Source organism: Dreissena polymorpha, chromosome 4 (genome assembly GCF_020536995.1).
Source record: "Dreissena polymorpha isolate Duluth1 chromosome 4, UMN_Dpol_1.0, whole genome shotgun sequence".
NCBI classification, from domain to species: domain Eukaryota; kingdom Metazoa; phylum Mollusca; class Bivalvia; order Myida; family Dreissenidae; genus Dreissena; species Dreissena polymorpha.
Window position 1 is genome coordinate 63,724,558 of NC_068358.1, and position 22,551 is coordinate 63,747,108.

At 36.5% G+C, this 22,551-nt stretch overlaps 1 protein-coding gene across 1 annotated transcript in view; it reads right to left on the reverse strand.

The window, feature by feature from the left end:
* The window catches only part of LOC127878475 (uncharacterized), a 143,340-nt gene that overhangs the window by 92,781 nt on the left and 28,008 nt on the right, over positions 1–22,551 (reverse strand). Inside the window, 1 exon segment of the mRNA XM_052425001.1 lies at positions 934–1,120. Coding sequence (XP_052280961.1) covers positions 934–1,120 — 187 coding nt within the window.

The following is a 22,551-nucleotide window of genomic DNA, read 5'->3' on the forward strand; positions in this document are numbered from 1 at the left end:
AACAGATTAGTCAATTTTTTTACGATAGCTTTTGTTGTTGTGCGACATGTTGGAATATGTATGGTTTGCGGTAGATGTCGTAAAGCGAAAGTTGTGATAGTGAACTACGTACGGTTTGCGGTAAAGGCTAAAATAAAGTAAACACGCGGATGCAGTTCAGGGAAATTGTAGTAAATTCGTAACGAAAGACGTATTTAAATGAGGTATTGATTAAAATTGAATAACACTTCCGAGAGCAGAATTTTAAAAATATTTGGGGGAAAAATATATACTCTAAAGATGAGGGAATGGGGCCAAATAACGCCGAATATTTCATTAAAAAAAACCACTGTTATTACTCAATTGTTACTACTAGGAGACCGATTGTGCTGAGAATTGCAAATATTGTAAAAACAACATTGATGGCAATTAGCGAGCGGGCACTCACAAGTGCGCCACTTTATCCATCTTTTCGACAATTATCGGCAACACTTTTATGCTTCAGTGCACATTAACCTCAAGTCTTGCTGTCAACACAGATTAGCAGATTATGCTTCGTTATTACTCTGGTTGTTTTAATAAAAGTTTAATTATTATGACAGTCAGTATTCCCACAAAATTTGAAATCCACGAAATTACGTATCAACAAATTAGTTGTTTTTTATTAAACCACAAAATTTCAAACCGACAAATATCTATACGTTTACAGTATATGTTTCATTTTAACATCACACATACAAACTGTTATTAACAGTTTTTATGACAACTTGAGCTTTGTAAAAAAAGTGATTTATACCCCCAATTCACTTTGTCCTATATGAAGTTTAAATTTAATTATTTTAGAATGTGGAAGTAGTTTGGTCCACATTTTAGGCCTGTGGGCGTAAAATAAATCATATATACCATTACATACACCATGTTGTACACAAAACTTATCAGTATTTAATTCTATACCTCCCAGTCACCAGAACAATCTTGTATACATGCTGAAGGTTGGACTGTCCGTAGCCCTGGGCCACATTGATAGCCTTGTCCAGGCTGGATGCGAACTGGCGCAGGTAGCGGTCCCAGGGCAGTGTTCCATCGTACGGCACATAAAGGTAGGGAAACACCCCATGGACGTGCATGCAGGTCTTCTGGCCTGAAAAACATATTAGAAGTGCTCTGTAAAAAAGGGGTTTAATGGATGTGCGTAAAGTGTCGTCCAAGATTAGCGTGTCGGTCCCCACAGGCTATTCAGGGACAACACCTTCCACCTAAACTAGAGTGTTACTATTAAAAGGAATTTCTCAAAACAAATAAAAGCTGCGCCATGAGCGCATGATACGCCCGTCGTTCGCCAATGAAGTAGTAAGGTAATAAATAACCCTTTGAATCATTTTTTTACTTCAGTTTATTTGTATTTGAATACATGGTTTATTTTATAAGTACATGAGCATGGAAATCACGAAATTTTGACGAACAAAGTCCCATAACTCTGGAACGACAATTCAGAATTCCGTCAAAAACGAAAGGGGATCAGGGTTTATCAATATTAAGATTGTGTTGAAATTTGAAAAAAATCCATCGAAGGATATTTGAGCTACAGTAGGACATTCAATGAAATCACGAAATTTTGACGAACAAAGTCCCATAACTCTGGAACGACAATTCAGAATTCCGTCAAAAACGAAAGGGGATCAGGGTTTATCAATATTAAGATTGTGTTAAAATTTGAAGAAAATCTGTCAAAGGATATTTGACGTAGCGTACGACATTAACAGACGGACGGACGGACGGACGGACGGAGAGACGGACGCAGGGTATACCATAATACGTCCCGTCATAGACGGGCGTATAAAAAATCCATCGGGGGATATTTGAGCTACGGTAGGATACATGAACAACAATAACATTTAAGGTCACAGTGACCTTGACCTTAGAATGAATGACCTTGAAATGACCAGTGGTCATCTAAGTGTGCTTGCAAACCTTCATGTCAAGTTTGAAGACTCTATGTCCAAGCATACCAAAGTTATAACAATTTTAACATTTTAACATTTAAGGTCACAGTGACCTTGTGTGACCTTGACCTTAGAATGAATGACCTTGAAATGACCAGTGGTCATCTAAGTGTGCTTGCAAACCTTCATGTCAAGTTTGAAGACTGTATGTCCAAGCATACCAAAGTTATAACAATTTTAACATTTTAACATTTAAGGTCACAGTGACCTTGACCTTCAAATGAATGACATTGAAATGACCAGTGGTCATCTTCTAGTACTGGCCAATCTTTATTTCAAGTTTGAAGACTCTAGGTACAAGCATACCAAAGTTATAACATGAAATAAGAACTTTAACATTTTTACATTCAAGGTCACAGTGACCTTGACCTTCAAATGAATGACCTTGAAATGTCCAGGGGTTACTTACTAGTTCTGGCCAACCTTCATGTCAAGTTTCAAGACTCTAGGTCCAAGCATACCAAAGTTATAACAACTTTAACATTTTTATATAGCTACAGTAGGACATTCAATGAAATAACGAAATTTTGACGAACAAAGTCCCATAACTCTGGAACGACAAATCAGAATTCCGTCAAAAACGAAAGGGGATCAGGGTTTATCAATATTAAGATTGTGTTGAAATTTGAAAAAAATCCATCGAAGGATATTTGACGTAGCGTACGACATTAACAGACATACGGACGGACAGACGGACGGACGGACAGACGGACGCGGGGTATACCATAATACGTCCCGTCATAGACGGGCGCGGACGGACGGACGGAGAGACGGACGCAGGGTATACCATAATACGTCCCGTCATAGACGGGCGTATAAAAAATCCATCGGGGGATATTTGAGCTACGGTAGGATACATGAACAACAATAACATTTAAGGTCACAGTGACCTTGACCTTAGAATGAATGACCTTGAAATGACCAGTGGTCATCTAAGTGTGCTTGCAAACCTTCATGTCAAGTTTGAAGACTCTATGTCCAAGCATACCAAAGTTATAACAATTTTAACATTTTAACATTTAAGGTCACAGTGACCTTGTGTGACCTTGACCTTAGAATGAATGACCTTGAAATGACCAGTGGTCATCTAAGTGTGCTTGCAAACCTTCATGTCAAGTTTGAAGACTGTATGTCCAAGCATACCAAAGTTATAACAATTTTAACATTTTAACATTTAAGGTCACAGTGACCTTGACCTTCAAATGAATGACATTGAAATGACCAGTGGTCATCTTCTAGTACTGGCCAATCTTTATTTCAAGTTTGAAGACTCTAGGTACAAGCATACCAAAGTTATAACATGAAATAAGAACTTTAACATTTTTACATTCAAGGTCACAGTGACCTTGACCTTCAAATGAATGACCTTGAAATGTCCAGGGGTTACTTACTAGTTCTGGCCAACCTTCATGTCAAGTTTCAAGACTCTAGGTCCAAGCATACCAAAGTTATAACAACTTTAACATTTTTATATAGCTACAGTAGGACATTCAATGAAATAACGAAATTTTGACGAACAAAGTCCCATAACTCTGGAACGACAATTCAGAATTCCGTCAAAAACGAAAGGGGATCAGGGTTTATCAATATTAAGATTGTGTTGAAATTTGAAAAAAATCCATCGAAGGATATTTGACGTAGCGTACGACATTAACAGACATACGGACGGACAGACGGACGGACGGACAGACGGACGCGGGGTATACCATAATACGTCCCGTCATAGACGGGCGTATAAAAATACTATAAAAGCAGAAATGTCGTTCCTGATTAGCCTATGTGGACTGCACAGGCTAATCTGGTTCGACACTTTACGCACATGCATTAAATCCCCTTGTCACAGAGCACGACGCTTTGATAGAAATTATGAGCATTTTTCGAAACCTAAATGCATTTTTTGAAACCTAAACGCGGACCCTAAGTTCAAGGTCAAGGTCGAAGGGGTCAAAATGTGTGTGCGTATAGAAAGTCCATGTCCATATACACATGCTTACCAAATATGAATGTTACATCTGAAGCGACATAGAAGTTATGAACATTTTTCGAAACGTTAACCGCCAACGCAAAGTGTGACACACAGACAGACGGATGGACAGACTGACAGATCACTATATGCCCTCCTTCAGGTGCATAAAAAGTGGTTTTGATGTCAGGGCCCTTGTTTGGCTGTTTTGAGGGCCGAAATTCCGCCCCATTCTACCTTTAAAATAGTATACTTTTTTCCCCTATTTCAGCTAAAAATTCCCCCCTCCAAAAAAGTTTTTTTTTTTTTAATTTGTGTACCTATGTTGCCAGCTGGTATCATGCTATTAACCTTTGATTCAATCAATTTCAATGTATATTTCAGGGGTGTCAATTGTCCCAAATTTGAAATCTGGAAAATTAAGCCGTAGGATAAAGGGTAGAGAGGGCCCAACCCCCGAGCCCTAGCTTATTGTTCTTTTTTTATAGTCTTTCTAGGTGCATTTTCTGGTGAGTACAATGCGAAATATTATAAACCCAACCATCCGTAACACGGCAGGTGTATTTGTCATTCTAAACAAATGATATTAAGAACTTCGAAATTAAATTAAAATCGACAAACCAGCGTATCCGAAAACGACTGTCCGAAAACATGTCGCGATACATCATTTCCAAATGAAATAAAATACGCATATCGTTTGACTGCAGAAAAAGAAAACCAGTCACCAGTAACCTAGCAAATACGCAGTCAATATATAATTTGATTAACATATTGTTTTAAAATATGATATTGCAGTGCTTTACTTTGCCAGTTACTGCTCATGTCAGTGCAAGCCGCTTACCAATCAGAAATCAATAAATAAAATCGGTACCAAGCGCAAATGTCCGGAATGCCGACTATGCTATAAGAATATTCGTTCTGAAATGATCCCGCACTAAAAGAATTTTGTCCCTACCCCCACCCGCCTTAAACAAACACATCGGATTTACATTCACCTCAAAATCAACCCTGGACGGCTCAAATCCGGATTTCCGGAATAATCCGGAAAATTGACACCCCTGATATTTATGTAAATTATATTTAAATATAGCAATTTGAAGTGTTGAATGGTTGGTGAAAAGATCTTCTGAAATTCCCCTTTTTGCCCAAAACAACGCGAAATTCCCCCCCTCTAAGCGGCCCCAATCCCCCAAAGTGTAGCAAGGGCCCTGGATGTTTATGGAAGGTTTAAAAGCACAAGGAGCATAACTCATTGCAAAGTTCAGGAAAGCCACACATATGGGCTTTAAAGTTTTCATGGGTTATTAATCGCTGAATGGTTACAGCTCAGAGAATGTTTGATACACCCAGCTACTTTGATTAAGGCCCTTTATGATGTTTAAGAAAACATATTATTTTTTAAAAGAACACCTTTCAAGCACAACCACAATTTTAAAACTAGGTCAAGCTTTATTTAAGGTTTCTGAACTTCATTAAATTAACTCTGTCATGACTCACCATGTTTACATAAAAATACAAATTTATTCATACGGTAGTCAAGAAATTTATATCTGAAAGTTGAAAATTCATTGAAGCTGTGTTTCTGCCAGGAAAAATTTCTATACAAGATTCTAAAATATTTTCAACAATTATCAACAAATTTTATGAAGCCAGTTGATCATACAGCCAAAAATTAAACATGAAGCAGAAATGCAAGGAATTCCACTTTCCATACAGTTCTAGTGCAAAAGTAAAAAAAAATTGACTGCACTTCTTTTAATGCTTAAAGGTACATAACCAGTCAAAATCATTACAAAACATGTGAAATAATAATCAAAAGTATATTTATCGTTAACTATAGACAAAACTGAATCCTAATTTGTATTTAAACACTATGTACAGGTACATGGTAAAATTCAAAATCATATGGAAATGTGGTTGGTATGTAAATGTAATGCAACAAGAGATGTGTTCGTCAGAAACACAATGCCCCCTATTGCGCCACTTTGAAATAATAACAACTTTTTTTTTTTTACCTCTGACCTTGAAGGATGACCTTGACCGTTAACTACCATCACTCAAAATGTGCAGCTTCATGAGAACGCCGCTTTGAAATTATTATTTAAAAAAAAAAAATTTTTACCTTTGACCTTGAAGGATGACCTTGACCTTGAACTTCCACCACTCAAAATGTGCAGCTTCACGAGATACACATGTCTGCCAAATATCAAGTTTCTATCTTCAATAATGCAAAAGTTATAGCCAACGCTTTGATAGAAGTTATGAGCATTTTACCAAGCTAAATCCTTGAAATGCACTAAGTGAGCCCGTGACCTAGTTTTTGACCCGGCATGACCCATATTCGAACTCGATATAGATATTGTCTAGATACAACTTCTGACCATGTTGGGTAAAGATTGGATGAAAAGTATTTGAAATAGAGAGCGGACAAGAAAGCGTGACAGACAGACAGACAGACAGACAGACAGACTGACAGACAGACTGACAGACGGACAGTGCGAAAACTATATACCCCCTTTTCTTCGAAAGGGGGAATTATAAAAAATAAATATATTAAACACAAACTTCAAGCTTAAAATCATCCTTAATGTTTAAGATATATAATATATTTTGCAAATTACATAACACATAATCTAAACATCTTACAAACAGGTTTGCATAAATTGGCATGACATATACAATTACAAGTATTCAAACTACACCTGTTGATTTTCTACCATTTCTTATCAATAATCTCAACCTTTCAGCTATCATTTTTGACAGATATTGGTCCTTTAACACACTTGTCTATTTGACTCATATACAATTTTACAAACAGGTATAATAAATACACCGTTCCTGACTCTTGCATGATAAGTTGAAACTCCTTCATAAACATAAGCATCTCTGGGAAAACCAGGTTAAATGCATGTGCATAAAGAGTTTTCCTGAATTAGCCTGTGAAGTCTGCACACACTTATCAGGGACATCACTTTCCCCTTTTAATGCATTTTTCTTTGATGGGAAATGTTCTTAACCAAAACCCAGTTTACGGGGAAAGTGTCCTCAAAGCTTAGCCTGTACAAACTTCACAGGCTGATCTTTGACAACATTTAACACACATGGATAATTCCCAGTTTTCCCAAAATGAGGCTATTATTAGTCAAGAAAAGTATCTAAATTTATTAACATTAAAACCCTTTGAGTTTCTTGGATAAAATGGTTTAACAATATAATTTTACTAGTGATGATTACATAAGATTGCAGACTAATTTTAATGTTGTGGCGGTATTGAAAGAATCTCCTGCTTCTTTTACTCAAATAAAAGTATGTTTAGCCCATGTATTTACTAAATTCATGATATTAATGTTATGAATTAATTTCAAATTCATTCATGATAATGACTATGATAACTGTTCCAGTTGTTTTCTATGCATGAAGTATATTTGAAGTGTCTATGCATAAGTGGTTATAACAATATGTAAATATACTGAAGATCAGCTTATTATAAATATGATGCTGAAGTTATTGTACCTATATCTGATTTCATGATTAACCCATTTATGCCTAGTGGACTCTCCCATCCTTCTACATTGGATCAATTTATTTCCAAAATTAGAGATGTCTAGTAATTTTATTTCTATATTTAAAATATTTCTTACAGAAATTCCTTTAAGCAAACAGCGCAGACTCAGATGAGACGCCGCATCATGTGGCGTCTCATCTGGGTCTACGCTGTTTGCCAAGGCCTTTATTCTAGAGGCTAGGCATAAATGGGTTAAATTTAGGAGCATTCGGCAATAGCAAACTAAGTATTAATCATTTTAAATGATTTACAGAATAAAATGATTACTGAAATAATCATTTAAAATGATTTACAGAATAAAATGATTACTGAAATAATCATTTAAAATGATTTACAGAATAAAATGATTACTGAATCCTTACACCGACATACATGTACACAACTTATAAATAAGGTACCAATTAATAAGGTATACGTACATTTCAACAAAAAATATTCAGAAATATGCTACATAAGAACACCACCAACAAATCAAAATTATTCAAATCCTATGCACAAACATTTTTCTTCATGATATACTCTAACCTTATTACATAAATCCATTGTGTATGAATATTTTTTTCCAAAAGATATGAGAGTATCTGTGTCTTGTTCTGAGAAAATTGGGCTTAATGCATGTGCGTAAAGTGTCGTCCCAGATTAGCTTGTGCAGTCTAATCAGGGACGACACTTTCCGCTTTTATGGTATTTTTAGTTTCAAGGAAGTCCCTCCTTGCCGAAAATCACATTTAGGCGAAAAGTGTCGTCCCTGATTAGCCTGTGCGGACTGCACAGGCTAATCTGGGAACTAATCTGGGACGACACTTTACGCACATGCATTAAGCCCAATTTTCTAAGAACAAGACACATCTAATGGCCACAAACACCCCAAAAATTCAACAATGTTTGCATATGAGCCTCACTCTGGGCAACAAAACAGTCTTATCAGGGATGACACTTACAAATGTATATAATTTAGCTAGAGACTTCCCTTCAACAAAAACACAATAAAAGCTGAAAGTGTCCTCTCTGATAAGCCTGTGCAGACTGCACAGGCTAATCTGGGACACCACTTTACACACATGCATTAAACCCCATTTTTCCCAGAGCCAGACCCATGTTTATTTTGAGCCAGATCTCAATGGAGACTCCCTCTTGCCCTCGAGACTTCTCAGGCTATCTTTCTCCTGCAGAAAATTGGCATGTGCACAGGCAGCAAGTGTTCGTGATTATCTTTTTATCATTTTTTTCCTCCACAAAACTACTCCCAGTCTTTTCAATTGCCAGAGGATTGTTTCCATGAGACCACCTCTGTGGAGTTTGTAAGGGACTAAGAATTCCAGTTTTATGTGGATGCCAAAGTAATAATTGATGAGTCTGAAAAATGAACTATTAAAGCTGCTCTTTTGGTTTAGTATGAATATTCATTGCGGAAGGACCCATAGCATATCATCATCAGCAGCAAAAACATCATCACTATCAAAACAATTGCCATGCTCATAATTATCATTATCATCATCACTGCCATCATCAACATCATCATATAATCATCAGCAGCATATTATAATAAAAATCATCATCATCATCATCATCATCAACATCTAGCTTTTCATCATCATCATCATCATCATCATCATCATCATCATCATCATAATTGTAATAATGATCATAATCATCACCATCTTAATAACAGGAACATGTTTTGAATGTTTAATCAGTCGCTTCGAATGAAATGACGTGCATAATGTCCATAATTGCCATCTGTCCATGTTTCAAGTTTCATGAAAAAATATGAAAAACTTTCAAAGTTATCACAGGATCCAGAAAAGTGTGACAGACTGACGAACCGACGGACTGACGGACACACAGAGCGAAAACCATAAGCCGGTAAAACCGGTAGGGGACAATAAGCGTCCTCACTTTGGGCCATGTCGCTTAACAAATTTCATCCATTTAAACTTTCTTCAAATACATCTAACCACACTTAAAAAGTTGACACACAAATGTGAACTTTCAACGGCATCTCAACAGTCATTTCCTTACCACAATTAATGGTCATTGAGTTAAAAATTAGTTTAAGTGTTGTGCACTTGAACAATTACAAATGTACTGGATCAAAGTGTTGTGCTTTATATTCAATTAATCATAACATTTAACATTCTTTTTCGTGTTTGCTATGATTTTTTTGATTTTTATTCAACAGTATTTCAGTCATGTCACAGCAGTAAGTGTTCAGTTGACAGTCACACAGTGACACTCATCCTTTAAGTGGGTTATCTGTTTTACCAGTACTAAGCAATCATAGTTATGCTAGCAAGTGACAACTGCCCTAATTAAATAAGAGATAGGTGTAGAATGACTGTAATCATCGCCAATCCCCACTTTTTTTCTTTTTCTGCATAACTGTTTAACCCAGCTTTTCACCTTACACATAGATGACCATTACATAACTACAGCAGACCTGAATGAATACAATGCATTCATTCCATTGGCTGATTTGAGCACAATCCCCCTGACACATTAGAAACATCATCCTGTCTTTGTAGTATAGGATGTAATACTGGTCAGTGTAGAGAAATGCAGACCACTTTCCTTGTTCCTACTAAACTTAGATACACATTAGGCCCAGTTACAATCAGTGCTCACTCTGGCCTTCAGAAAATAATAGCCATATTTTTTTCCTTAAAAAAAAAAATAGCCGAAACAGACAAGGACTTTTCCACAAAATGGTACTGAAGGCAAAAAAAAATGAATCTAATTTTATCTATGTTTTATCAAATAAAAATCTATTGGATTTAAGTTATAATATATACTTAAAAACAAGCATAATATCAGTGTCATTTTCTTATAAAATATTATCATGGCGTTACAATAAAGAATACAATCAATGTTGTGGGTGTGACTTAACAAACCAGACATCATCTACAGTTACATGCATATATACATGTACTTTAAAACAAAAAGATAAATACATTTATTTAAGTACTATTAATAAAATAAGAAATTGTTCAATTTTTAAAGTCTGTCTAGGTACAAATTCTGTAATACAATACGAAATATTGTCAACCAGGCCATCCGTAACACCGCATATGTATTCTTTATTCTATAAAAATGTTATAAAGAACGCCGAAAGTAAATTAAAATCGACAAACTGTACCGTATCCGAAAACGACTGTCCGAAAACATGTCGAGATACCTCTTTTGCATATGAAATAAAATATGCATATCATTTGACTGCAGAAAATAAAAACCCGTAACCTTGCGAATACGCAATCAATATAGGTTGAAATATTGTTTTAAAATGTGATATTGCAGTGCTTTACTTTACTCATAGATACATAATTTAAAATTGCGAGATGGCTGACATTTGCATCATGCGTAGAATGGTACGGTTTTCAGAAAGTAACGAAAACGTGAATAATTGCAACATTGCAAAACTCAAGATTTTATACTACTTACCTTTGAGAAGTGTAGAATGTTTTTAACGTTAATAAGTATTTTGAGCAAAAAAAAACACATTAATTATAGAAAAATAACAAAATCGACAAACAAAATAATTACAAAAAAAAGAAATCATTATCACACATCCAGAAATGTAGAAGTAGACGACAGATAGCGGTAATGACGGGGATAATTAGTTGATGGCGATTAAATAATTATTTAATCAAGAAATGTTCAACGTAATCTACTTGCAGAAAAAAACGGCGTGAAAAACTAAAACAGCCGACAATATTCGCGGTGATTTTCAATAATGGCGCTTAAATAATAATTGGCGAAAAAATAACGAAAATATGACAATAACCGATAATTGGTAAAGCACTTGGAGATTAAAGAAGTTTTTTCCGAAATATATCACTTTTGTTGGACACTGATTCAGAAAAACGCTCTAGGCTACGATGTCGCAGAAGTCATTGACGCGTGTATGACAATACACAGGGTCGAGTGTGTACACAGGTAATCTCGTTTTTCCTGCTTGATGGCCTGATTTACAGGCGTTTCGAATTCGCTGGAAAACTTGTAGAGGCAAATTTATTTTTGATGTAGTTGGATAAAATAATCGCCATTTTTTCTAGACAATTTTAAGAAATAATAGCCAGTTAGATTAAATAATCGCCATTGGCGATAATGTCTGGCAGCAGCGTGAGCACTGACAATTACGCATTACCGGTAAGTTCCATCCCCAATCCCCAAGGCAAGACTTTCAGGGTAAGTGCTGTGTCAGTCACCTTTGACAACTGACCTGATGACAGCTGTCAATCACTTTTTTTTCTTGGTAATTGTATTATCTAATCAGCGCTCAGGCTGCCGAATACAGTCCCCTACATGCAGGTGTATACAATAACTGTAAATGTTACAATTCCATACTGACCAGTGATTTTTTTACCTGCGAGTCCTGTGTCCTGGACTTACAAAAACTTCTGGGGATGCAAAGTTTCGACTTACGTGAGTCCCAAAAATGCATTGAAATTTCTAAAAAAAATAATATCGTTTAATATTTGGACTCATTCTTTCAATTCGGGGACTCATAGATTTGCAAGTTATCGAGTCCCAGGACTCAGATGAGAAAATTTGTAAAAATATCACTTACTGACCTACAACCTTTGTGGGTAAGATACAGCGTAAACGACTTGTTTTTAATTTAGAGGAAAAGTTAGTCCTTCTTGATTGCTCTGAGCTTTTATGAGTACATACATACAGCTCATCGTTTTTCTTGATACACTACGCGACCCGTGATTATGCAGAGATTCTTCCATCACAGCGATCGATGCAACGTGACAAATCGCAGTGATTCTGAGCGACAAGAAAATTTGGGTGATGTCTTGGCGATTCCATGGTGAGCATCGCGAGATGTATCTCACTGTAGGCAATTAGCGCGAATCACCGCAAACCGCCATGATTCACCTTTTTTCGCGATGAAAAGAAGTCGGCAACATGGGAATCGGAAATATGCATTCCGAAAAATAAATGAAATAATCCAGACCTCTTATTTACATGCTAAGGCAGTGTAACTGTTAACAGATATTCACTTTCATTTTTACCCGTTAGCAGAAAGTCCCCGTCAAGCACGTTTTTAACATGCTGCCTATGACGCAATAAAACATTTTTTTGTACATGACCGTATTGCATAAAATCTATATTTAAATTCGCTCGTCCAATGAAAGCTGTGTCCCTTATGCACTGTACTCTTAACACTTCTGAAAAATGGCGTAGGCATACATGTACATGTATGTTGTGTTTAGGAAATTTCTAAACATATTTGTCATCATAAATGTTTTAAGATTATTTTTTCGTAAGTGATGTTGCAATTATGTTGGATAATTGTTCACATACAGTACAGCCAAAGCGGAACAAACGTATTGCGCGATCCGTGGCGGCAAGGCGAAACGAGTCGATGCCGCGTCAGTCGTTGAAGCCGCGTCAGTATGCGGCGGCAAGTCGCATTTCGCCGCGAAACTTCGCATCTGTCCGCCGAGGCATGCCGCGGTCCGCGACATGATGCCGAGTCGATGGGATCATGAAATATTATTTTTTTTAATTATTAGTTACATGTAGTTAACAAATTTTGAAAGAACAATTAAAATAATAATTAAAATCATAATAAATTTATTGTGCGCGGATTGTATTAGCATATACATGTTAGCATAGCTAATGTGTCTGGCCAATTATTAAGTTTGTTGCCCGCCCGTAGCGTATGTATTTCACACATAAACAAGGTCACGTAATTATGTTTTCGCACATACAAGTGGTCAAGGCTCCAGTATATTGTGGATTTATAAATTAATTGCATGTTGATTCCGCTATTATATTTTAGCTGAGAAAATAAGCAGTTTGAAGCCACATCAATAATCAAGACGGTGACGACGTATTTGTAGTTTTGTTAATTATCAGCTTATTATAACTATTGTTTGAATATGCGTATATAAACACGTTTTATTTTGTTCATATTATACAGTTAATATCGCTACTAATTACCCGATAATCCCTTATATTCCAGTTTTAAAGCAAATGCTGGTAAATATTTACGATACACAAACATTCTCGATATTTCCTTAAGTATCAAATACATTTTGGCATTTGTTACTATTTATAGAGATGATGAAATAAAGTCTAATCGGGGCGTTTTTTTCTCCACTGAACACGCGATTTACGCCTGACGTGATGTTCATGTATTTATACAACACAAAATACACCCAAACTTTCGAAACGACGTTCTACATGTCTGCATAATTTTCGCGCGCTTTTTATGAAACAAAGGATATTTTAGCACTGTTTATTTGACGCTAGAATTTGCCAAAGGACGCGTTAGCATTAAAATTCGGAAGTGTGTTTCGGATTACAAATTTAATAATGATAATCGAACGAAACATAAACAGTTGCGCGTAATTAATTCTACGCTACACATACATGTATGTACATGTAGGTGGATATCTTTTCACTCGATCCGCCGCGTACGTATGCGGCGGATTTACTCCGCAAAAGTACGCGTGGTTAATACAGACTCGGCGTCGTTGCGCGGATCGATGCCGAGTGCCACGGCGATACGCAGCGTGAACACACGATTCGGCCGCCGCGGACTAATAATCTGGCCGTGGCGTAGCCGCGGATTATGTTTGTGCCGCTTTGGCTGTACTGTAAGAAAAGCGGTATGATTACAGTTATCAATACAATTCGGTTGATATGCATGAAGTGGCAAAACACCAATGTCACCGATTTCCACTGCGATCAGGGCGACTTGTCCTGTACAGTCCCCTTATGATAGTTTGCGAGTGTTTCAAGTCTAAAAGCAATAGCTATGATACTTTAGGAGTAAAGTGGACCAAAACACAAAACTTAACAAAATTTTCAATTTTCTAAGTATAAAGGGGCCATAATTCTGTCAAAATGCCAGTCAGAGTTACATAACTTTGCCTGCACAGTCCCATTATGATAGTTAGTAAGCGTCGCAAGTATGAAAGCAATAGCTTTGATACTTTAGGAATAAAGTGGACCTAAACACAAAACTAAACCGAGTTATCTAACTTTGCCTGCCCAGTCCCCTAATGATAGTAAGTAAGTGTACCAAGTTTGAATGCAATAGGATGTAGCTAAAAATGTGACTTCTAGAGTGTTCACAAGCTTTTTTAATATATAAATACCAGAAAAAAGACCCCCCCCTGGCGGCCATGTTTTTTAACCATCCGAACCATTTTCGAACTCAACCGTCGTATCCAGGAAACAAATGCTCTGACCAAATTTCATGAAGATTGGGCAAAAAATGTGTCTTCTTGACTGTTCACATATTTTCATTATATGCATATAGAGAAAACTGCCCCAACCCCTGGCGGCCATGTTTTTCAAATGATCACAACCATTTTTAAACTTGTCTGAGATATCCCCAAAACCAATGTTTTGACCAAATTTCAAGATGATTAGGCAAAAAATGTGACTTCTAGAGTGTTCACAAGCTTTTTTACTATATAAATATAAGGAAAAAGACCCCCCCCCCCCCGGCGGCCATGTTTTTTTAACAATCCAAACCATTTTAAAACTCAACCATGGTATCCAGGAAACAAATGTTCTGACCAAATTTCATGAATATTGGGCAAAATATGTGTCTTCTAGACTGTTCACATGTTTTCACTATATACATATACAGAAAACTGCCCTGCATGGCGGCCATGTTTTTCAACCGATCATGACCATTTTTGAGCTCGTCCGATATATCTATAAAATCGATGTTAAGACAAAATTTCATGATGATTAGGAATAAAAGGTGACTTCTAGAGTGTTCACAAGCTATTATTACTATATAAATATAAGGAAAATGACCCACCCCCCTGGCAGCCATGTTATTTTACCCATCCAAACCATTTTCACACTCAACCGTCATATCCAAAAAACAAATGTTCTAACCAAATTTCACATGTTTTCACTATATACATATAGAGAAAACTGCCCCGCCCATGGCGGCCATGTTTTTTCACCGATCTGGACCATTTTCGAACTGGTCCGAGATACTAATAAAATCAATGTTTTGATCAAGTTTCGTGATGATTGGGCAAAAATTGTGACTTCTAGAGTGTTCACAAGGTTTTTCTATAGCCATATAAGGAATACTGCCCCGCCCCCTGGCAACCATGTTTTTCAACGGACCAGAACCATTTTTGAACTCAACCAACATATTATTAAGACAAACATTTTGACAAAGTTACATGAAGATTTTTCTTTTCTTTTACAAAGTGACCTAGTTTTTGACCCAGCATGACCCAGTTTCGAACTCGGTCAAGGTATCATTGGGACAAATGTTCTGACCAAGTTTCATGAAGATCGGACAATAAATGTGGCCTCTAGAGTGTTCACAAGGCAAAATGTTGACGATGAACGACGATGCACGACGGACAACGGGCAAAAGGCGATCACAAAAGCTCACCATGAGCACGTTGTGCTCAGGTGAGCTAAAAATAGATGAGCTAAAAATTTCCCAAATATCTGAAAGCCCTTTGTAAAAAAAAATCTAGACAAGAGCACCGCCTTGCGGGTGCAGACCGCTCATCTATTTTTCTTTTTAAAGGTGAAGGGACCTATCTCAATTTCGATCACAAAGGAGGGAGGGGTGGAGTAGAGAGGGGTGTCTAGTGTGGGGGTGGTCATTTATTAGATGATCTTTAAAAAAAACAAAAAAAACAAGGGCTGTTTGTAAAACATGCATGCCCACCTATATGAGCTATAAGTTGTAGTAGCAGCCATTGTGTGAATACGTTTTTTGTCACTGAATACGTTTTTTTGTCACTGTGAATGGTGGTGGTGGTGGTGGTGATGGTGGTGGTAGCAGAAGAAATAGTAGTAGTAGTAGTAGTAGTAGTAGTAGTAGTAGTAGTAGTAGTAGTAGTAGTAGTAGTAGTAGTAGTAGTTGTAGTAGTAGTAGTAGTAGAAGTAGTAGTAGTAGGAGTAGTAGTAGTAGTAGAAGTATAGTAGTAGTAGAAGTAGTAGTAGTTGTAGCGTAGTAGTAGAAGTAGTAGTAGTAGTAGTAAGTAGTAGTAGTAGTAGTAGTAGTAGTAGTAGTAGTAGTAGTAGTAGTAGTAGTTAGTAGTAGTAGTAGTAGTAGTAAGAGTAGTAGTAGTGTTAGGTGGTGGTGGTGGTAGCCAAAAGAAATAGTAATAGTAGTAGTAGTAGTAGTAGTAGTAGTAGTAGTAGTAGTAGTAGTAGTAGTAGAAGTAGTAGTAGTAGTAGTAGTAGTAGTAGTAGTAGTAGTAGTAGTATAGTAGTAGTAGAGTAGTAGTAGTAGTAGTAGTAGTAGTAGTAGTAGTAGTAGTAGCAGTAGAAGTAGTAGTAGTAGTAGTAGTAGTAGTAGTAGTAGTAGTAGTAGTAGTAGTAGTAGTAGTCGAGAAGAAGTAGTAGTAGTAGTAGTAGTAGTAGCAGCAGCAGCAGCCAGCAGCAGCAGCAGTAGTAGCAGTAGTAGTAGTAGTAGAAGTAGTAGTAGTAGTAGTAGTAGTAGTTGTATGCATTACAAAATGCAGTTAGCCTTACATTGGTAAAATTTAAATATATTACAAGGGAGGCAAATCTGTAACAATAAATTTAAACTTATTGCATTTGTTTCCCCTGTAGTGTATTACCTCCCCTGTCCTGCTTATATTTATATTAATCAACAAAATTAAACATAAACACAATATTTAATATACAAAATATACAAAAAATCTCATATTCTGATAATATTTTTACTGATCCACTGTATTTTACTAAAAGGATGATGTTTCATTGGACTGATAATTATAGATTTAGGATTACAGACCAGTTGCTTCAGTAATATTGTTCAGATTGTGCCCTGTTGGCCGCGTATGCATTCTAAAATTATCATTCAAAAAAACATTTTACTATTTCGAGTCACCGTGACCTTGACCTTTGACCTAGTGACCTCAAAATCAATAGGGGTCATCTGCTAGTCATGATCAATGTACCTATGAAGTTTCATGATCCTAGGCACAAGCGTTCTTGAGTTATCGTCTGACAACCACCTGGTGGACGGACAGACCGACCGACCGACATGAGCAAAGCAATATACCCCCTCTTCTTCGAAGGGGGGCATAAAAAAAAATTGTGGGGGGGGGGGGGGATTCTGGGGGGGGGGGTTGCGCGTAGGGGATGGTTTGGGTGGAGTCTATTGTGGTATGTCAGGTAAGAGTTGTTTTGTCAAAGTATCAATCAAAAACTAATCATAAATAAAGAAGTTATGGCAATTTTAGCAAAATTTAATAATTTGACCTCGAGAGTAAAGGTCATTCAAATGTCAAGGTCAAATTCAACTTGCCAGGTACAGTACCCTCATGCTAGCATGAAAGTATTTGAAGTTTGAAAGCAATAGCCTTGATACTTTAGAAGTAAAGTGGATCTAAACACAAAATTTAACCATATATTCAAAGTTACTAAGTCAAAAAAGGGCCATAATTCCATAAAAATGACAACCAGAGTTATGCAACTTGTCCTTTACTGGCCCCTTATGATAGTTTGCGAGTGTTCCAAGTATGAAAGCAATATCTATTATACTTTAAGGGTAAAGTGGACCGAAACACAAAACTTAACCAAATTTTCAATTTTCTAAGTATAAAGGGCCCATAATTCTGTCAAAATGCCAGTGAGAGTTACATAACTTTGCCTGCACAGTCCCCTTATGATAGTTAGTAAGTGCTGCAAGTATGAAAGCAATGGCTCTGATACTTTAGGAATAAAGTGGACCTAAACACAAAACTTAACCAAAATTTCATTTTTCTAAGTATAAAAAGGGCACATAATTCTGTCAAAATGCCAGTCAGAGTAACATAACTTTGCCTGCACAGTCCCCTTATGATAGTTAGTAAGTGTTGCAAGTACGAAAGCAATAGCTTTGATACTTAAGGAATAAAATGGACCTAAACACAAAACTGAATCAAAATTTTCAATTTTCTGTATAAAGCACATAATTCTGTCAAAATGCATGCCAGAGTTATCTAACTTTGCCTGCCCAGTCCCGTCATGATAGTAAGTAAGTGTACCAAGTTTGAATGCAATAGCATTGATACTTTATAAGAAAAATGGACCTAAACGCAAAACTTAACCGGACGCCGACGCAGACGCCAAGGTGATGACAATAGCTCATATTTTTTTTTCAAAAAATAGATGAGCTAAAAAATGGTTACTTTTTTCAGGGGTCATAACAGGACCAGATTGCCAATCCTGAAAATAAGCCAGGGGTCTGGCTCTGCAGGCCACCAGCGGGGTCAAGGGGCAGCGCCTTTGTCAGGGGGATAAAGGGGGGCTAAGTCCCCCGGACAAAAATTGATTTAAATCATTTTCAGATCCTTCTAGATTGCATTTCCAAGCAGTTTTAAATGCATTTTATTATAGCAAAAGAATTTTCCAAGAATTTACTTATATTTTTCAGCATAATATTATACTACATTAACCAAATATTTTGAAAAAAATAAATACAGGAAAATTGAAATAAAAAAATAATCATTAAAAAGTACAACCTTTGCCCATAATATAAACAGCACTAAATAATATCACATAAATATATATAATATTAACGATTCCCACCTAAAAACTGATGCTGTTACAAGAAAACGTAATCATAAATTATTCGTCAAGTGGCTAAATTTACCAGCCCCCACACACCTGTTCACGCAAAGTAAGATTCACGGTTGTTTTCCTTTGTTCCAATGTCACAGTTTATCAAATTAATCGTTTATGTAAAGAAACAATAAAAATATAAAAAAGTAATTACGTTTATAAGCTTCTAAACATAGGTTACGTGGTCAAAATTTACCTTAAAACTTGGGATTTTTTCATTGTTACTCCATGTTTATAAACGCATTGTTGATTGGAATTCACAGGATAAATACTAATGTGTCTTGTTCTGATAAAACTGGGCATAATACATGTGCGTAAAGTGTCGTCCCAGATTAGCCTGTGCAGTCTGCACAGGCTAATCAGGGACGACACTTTCCGCCTAAACTTGATTTTCGGTAAGGAGACTACACAGGCTAATCTGGTACAACACTTTAGGCACATGAATTAAGCCCAGTTTTCTCAGAACACGACACTAATAAATTTTATGATATCAGCGCAGGAGTTATCTTCTGTAGAACCGAAATAAACCAAGAATCACTCCTTACCCCCCCCCCAACAAAACTCGAATTTTTATTGATCTCAAAAGTGACCCTGGTGCCTTGAAATCCGGATTTCCGGATCAATCCGGAATATTACAACCCCTGTTTTTTAGACGATATTGTTAAGTCCAAGGCCCATGACCATGCCGAAATTCAATGGACCGGATCCTAACTCACACTTCACCAGTAAGTCATGTAGGCAGGGAATAATCTACAGGCGCGTCCCGCGTCTATGACGCACAAATATCACAATAGACGCATAGTTTTGAAATATGTGCGTCCATTTGGGCGCATTGCTGAAACGAATCCTTAGTACGAACCATCTTGGGTATGAGTCAAAAGTATAGCGATGAACGCTGAGTTTAATCGAATGAGGCTTGAAGACTGCAACAAGTCTTTTGATTGTCTCTAGTTGAGCCGCTGCTGTATAATACGAACCAATTAGAATCGACCTTTTAAATAGAGAGTGTTATGATATTTTCTAGAGTCCCCGGATGAAGGCCTGCTTAACCTTTTTGTAACTTAGTCATAAATAATACAGAAATAATGCCTCCGAAATAAGGTGTTAAAGCTAGATCCCTCCGAAATAAGGTGTTGAAGCTAGATCCAAAACAAACAACTCTAAACTTTAATAACTGTAGGTCAACGGCTCGCAATTCGGACGTTAACAATAATATTATCATTGACTTAAATCAAGTTGAAATTTTGTAACAGGTTACATTCATGTTACATTCATGTATTGCCTATGTGAAGGCAAACAAGATAGTGATAACCCTGAATTTGTTTTTTGGTTTCAAAATTCACAATTTTAGAGATTATTAAAGATTAATGCAAAAATAGTTATTGAGCTAGTGTCACTTAAATGTTCTTCACTACTTGCAGGTTTTTCCACAGGCCATTTAACGGTCCCTCGCCGGGGCGCTTGAATTTCGTAATCAGAGTCCCTGGGGCGCTTGAAATTTTCCGATCAGTGTATTTTTACAGTAAAAGATAATGGAGGATGTCAAGAAAATCAAGGTTTCTTTATCAGTGTATCAATATTCCCTGTTTTAAAAGAGCACTTGGTACCTACTTTCGCATGAAATCCTCATAAACACCAGATGTGGTCATAGATAATCCACTGATAGGAGATAGCATGACGGGCGTATCGATTATTCTAGCCACAATACACAGTCATTTATGCTGGCAAGGATTTATCACAGGAAACTCTCAGGTAACTTTCCAGTCGTCAAACTGTGATGTTCATCGTCCAATCGGTTATGCGAATGCCTAAAGGGCGGGGTTAACTATCGACATATTATTTTTGATTGACGTCAGGCACGAAGTGAGTTTATCGCAGCTTGATTAGCAAGGAGTTGTACCATTCACGTAATATAAAACCGGTAACTAGAACAGTACATTAAAGACGGTTTCGGGCATCATCATCACACCTTTTTACTGTAAACAAGTGTTACTCATGACATAATTAATACGAGAAATTAATTGCAAGTGGTAAGCAATTACTTACTTGTAGCGAGTAAGTTGTGCAAATAACTCCCGGTAACAATTATGCGATAACAATTTAATTCCAGTACATGTTTATTTCATCATGTCCATTTATAGAACTGATTAACCTCTTTTTTCTGACATTTATTAGACACGTAATGCGCTTTAACAAATAATCGTTGAATTAATTACGCACAACTGTAACTGTTTAATTCGATTTTCAAATGAGCATTATCAATTTGTAATCCGAAACACGCTTCCGAATTTTAATGCTAACGCGACATTAACAAATTGTAGCGTCAAATAAACAGTGTATTATCCTTTGTCTCAATAAAAAGCGCGCGAAAAATATGCAGACATGTAGAACGTCGCATGGAAAGTGTGGATGTATTTTGTGCTGTATAAAAACATGAACATAATGTCAGGCGATTTACGTGTGTTCTGTGGAAAAAAAACACGCCCTGATTGGACGATATTTTATCACATCTTTAAATAGTAACACATGCCAAAATTTATTTGATACTTATATCAAAATATGGCGATTTTTTTTTTAATTCTTGAGCACTTTTATCATAAATATTTACCAGAATTTGCTTTAAAACTGGAATATACGGGATTATCGCGTAATGAGTAGCGACTGGAAAAGTAGTAAGTATGCAGTAATAGATAGAAGGTATGGTTGATACGGATATATTAAGAAATTGATTGAGACGGGATTATACGTATCTATGCGGGAAAGGGTAAAATATAAATAAAGGGTAAAATATAAATAGTCACTTAAAATTTATTTGATACAATAGAAAAACGGCAAGGTTTGTGTTAAAGAATTAATTGAGAGCTTTTATCGTCAGTATTTACCAGAAAGTGATTTATAAAATCGGAATAAACGGGATTATCGGGTAATAAATAGAAACTTGAAAAGTAGTAAGTATACAGTAACAGTCGGGTTGAAACGGATGTATTGGGGACTCGTTCGAGTCTGGATTTTACTATCTATGCGGAAAAGTTTTAAAACAATTAAACAATATATTATATATTTTTAAATGACTGGGGGATTTTCTTTAAGAGTCATAGTGCACCAAATGACGTCTTTTGATGCTGTTTTTATTTGAGTTATAACGCACCACAGAACGTCAATTGACACGTTAAATTTAAAAAAAATCTACGTCGGGAGGGGATAAGATAATTCTAGATAATTCCCTGTGAAACTCAGGATAGACTCAGAAACTAACAAATGCACCGCATAACGGGTGCCACGCTCGGCTGCGAAAGCTTGTCAGAAAATTGTATTTAATTTTTTTAGGTCACAGTGACCTTGACCTTTTACCTAGTGACCCAAAATGGGTGTGGCGTGTAAAACTCATCAGGGTGCATCTACATAAGAAGTTTCAAAGTTGTAGGTGGAAGCACTGTTATTTTAGAGCCAATGTTAAGGTTTCAGCACGACCCCGG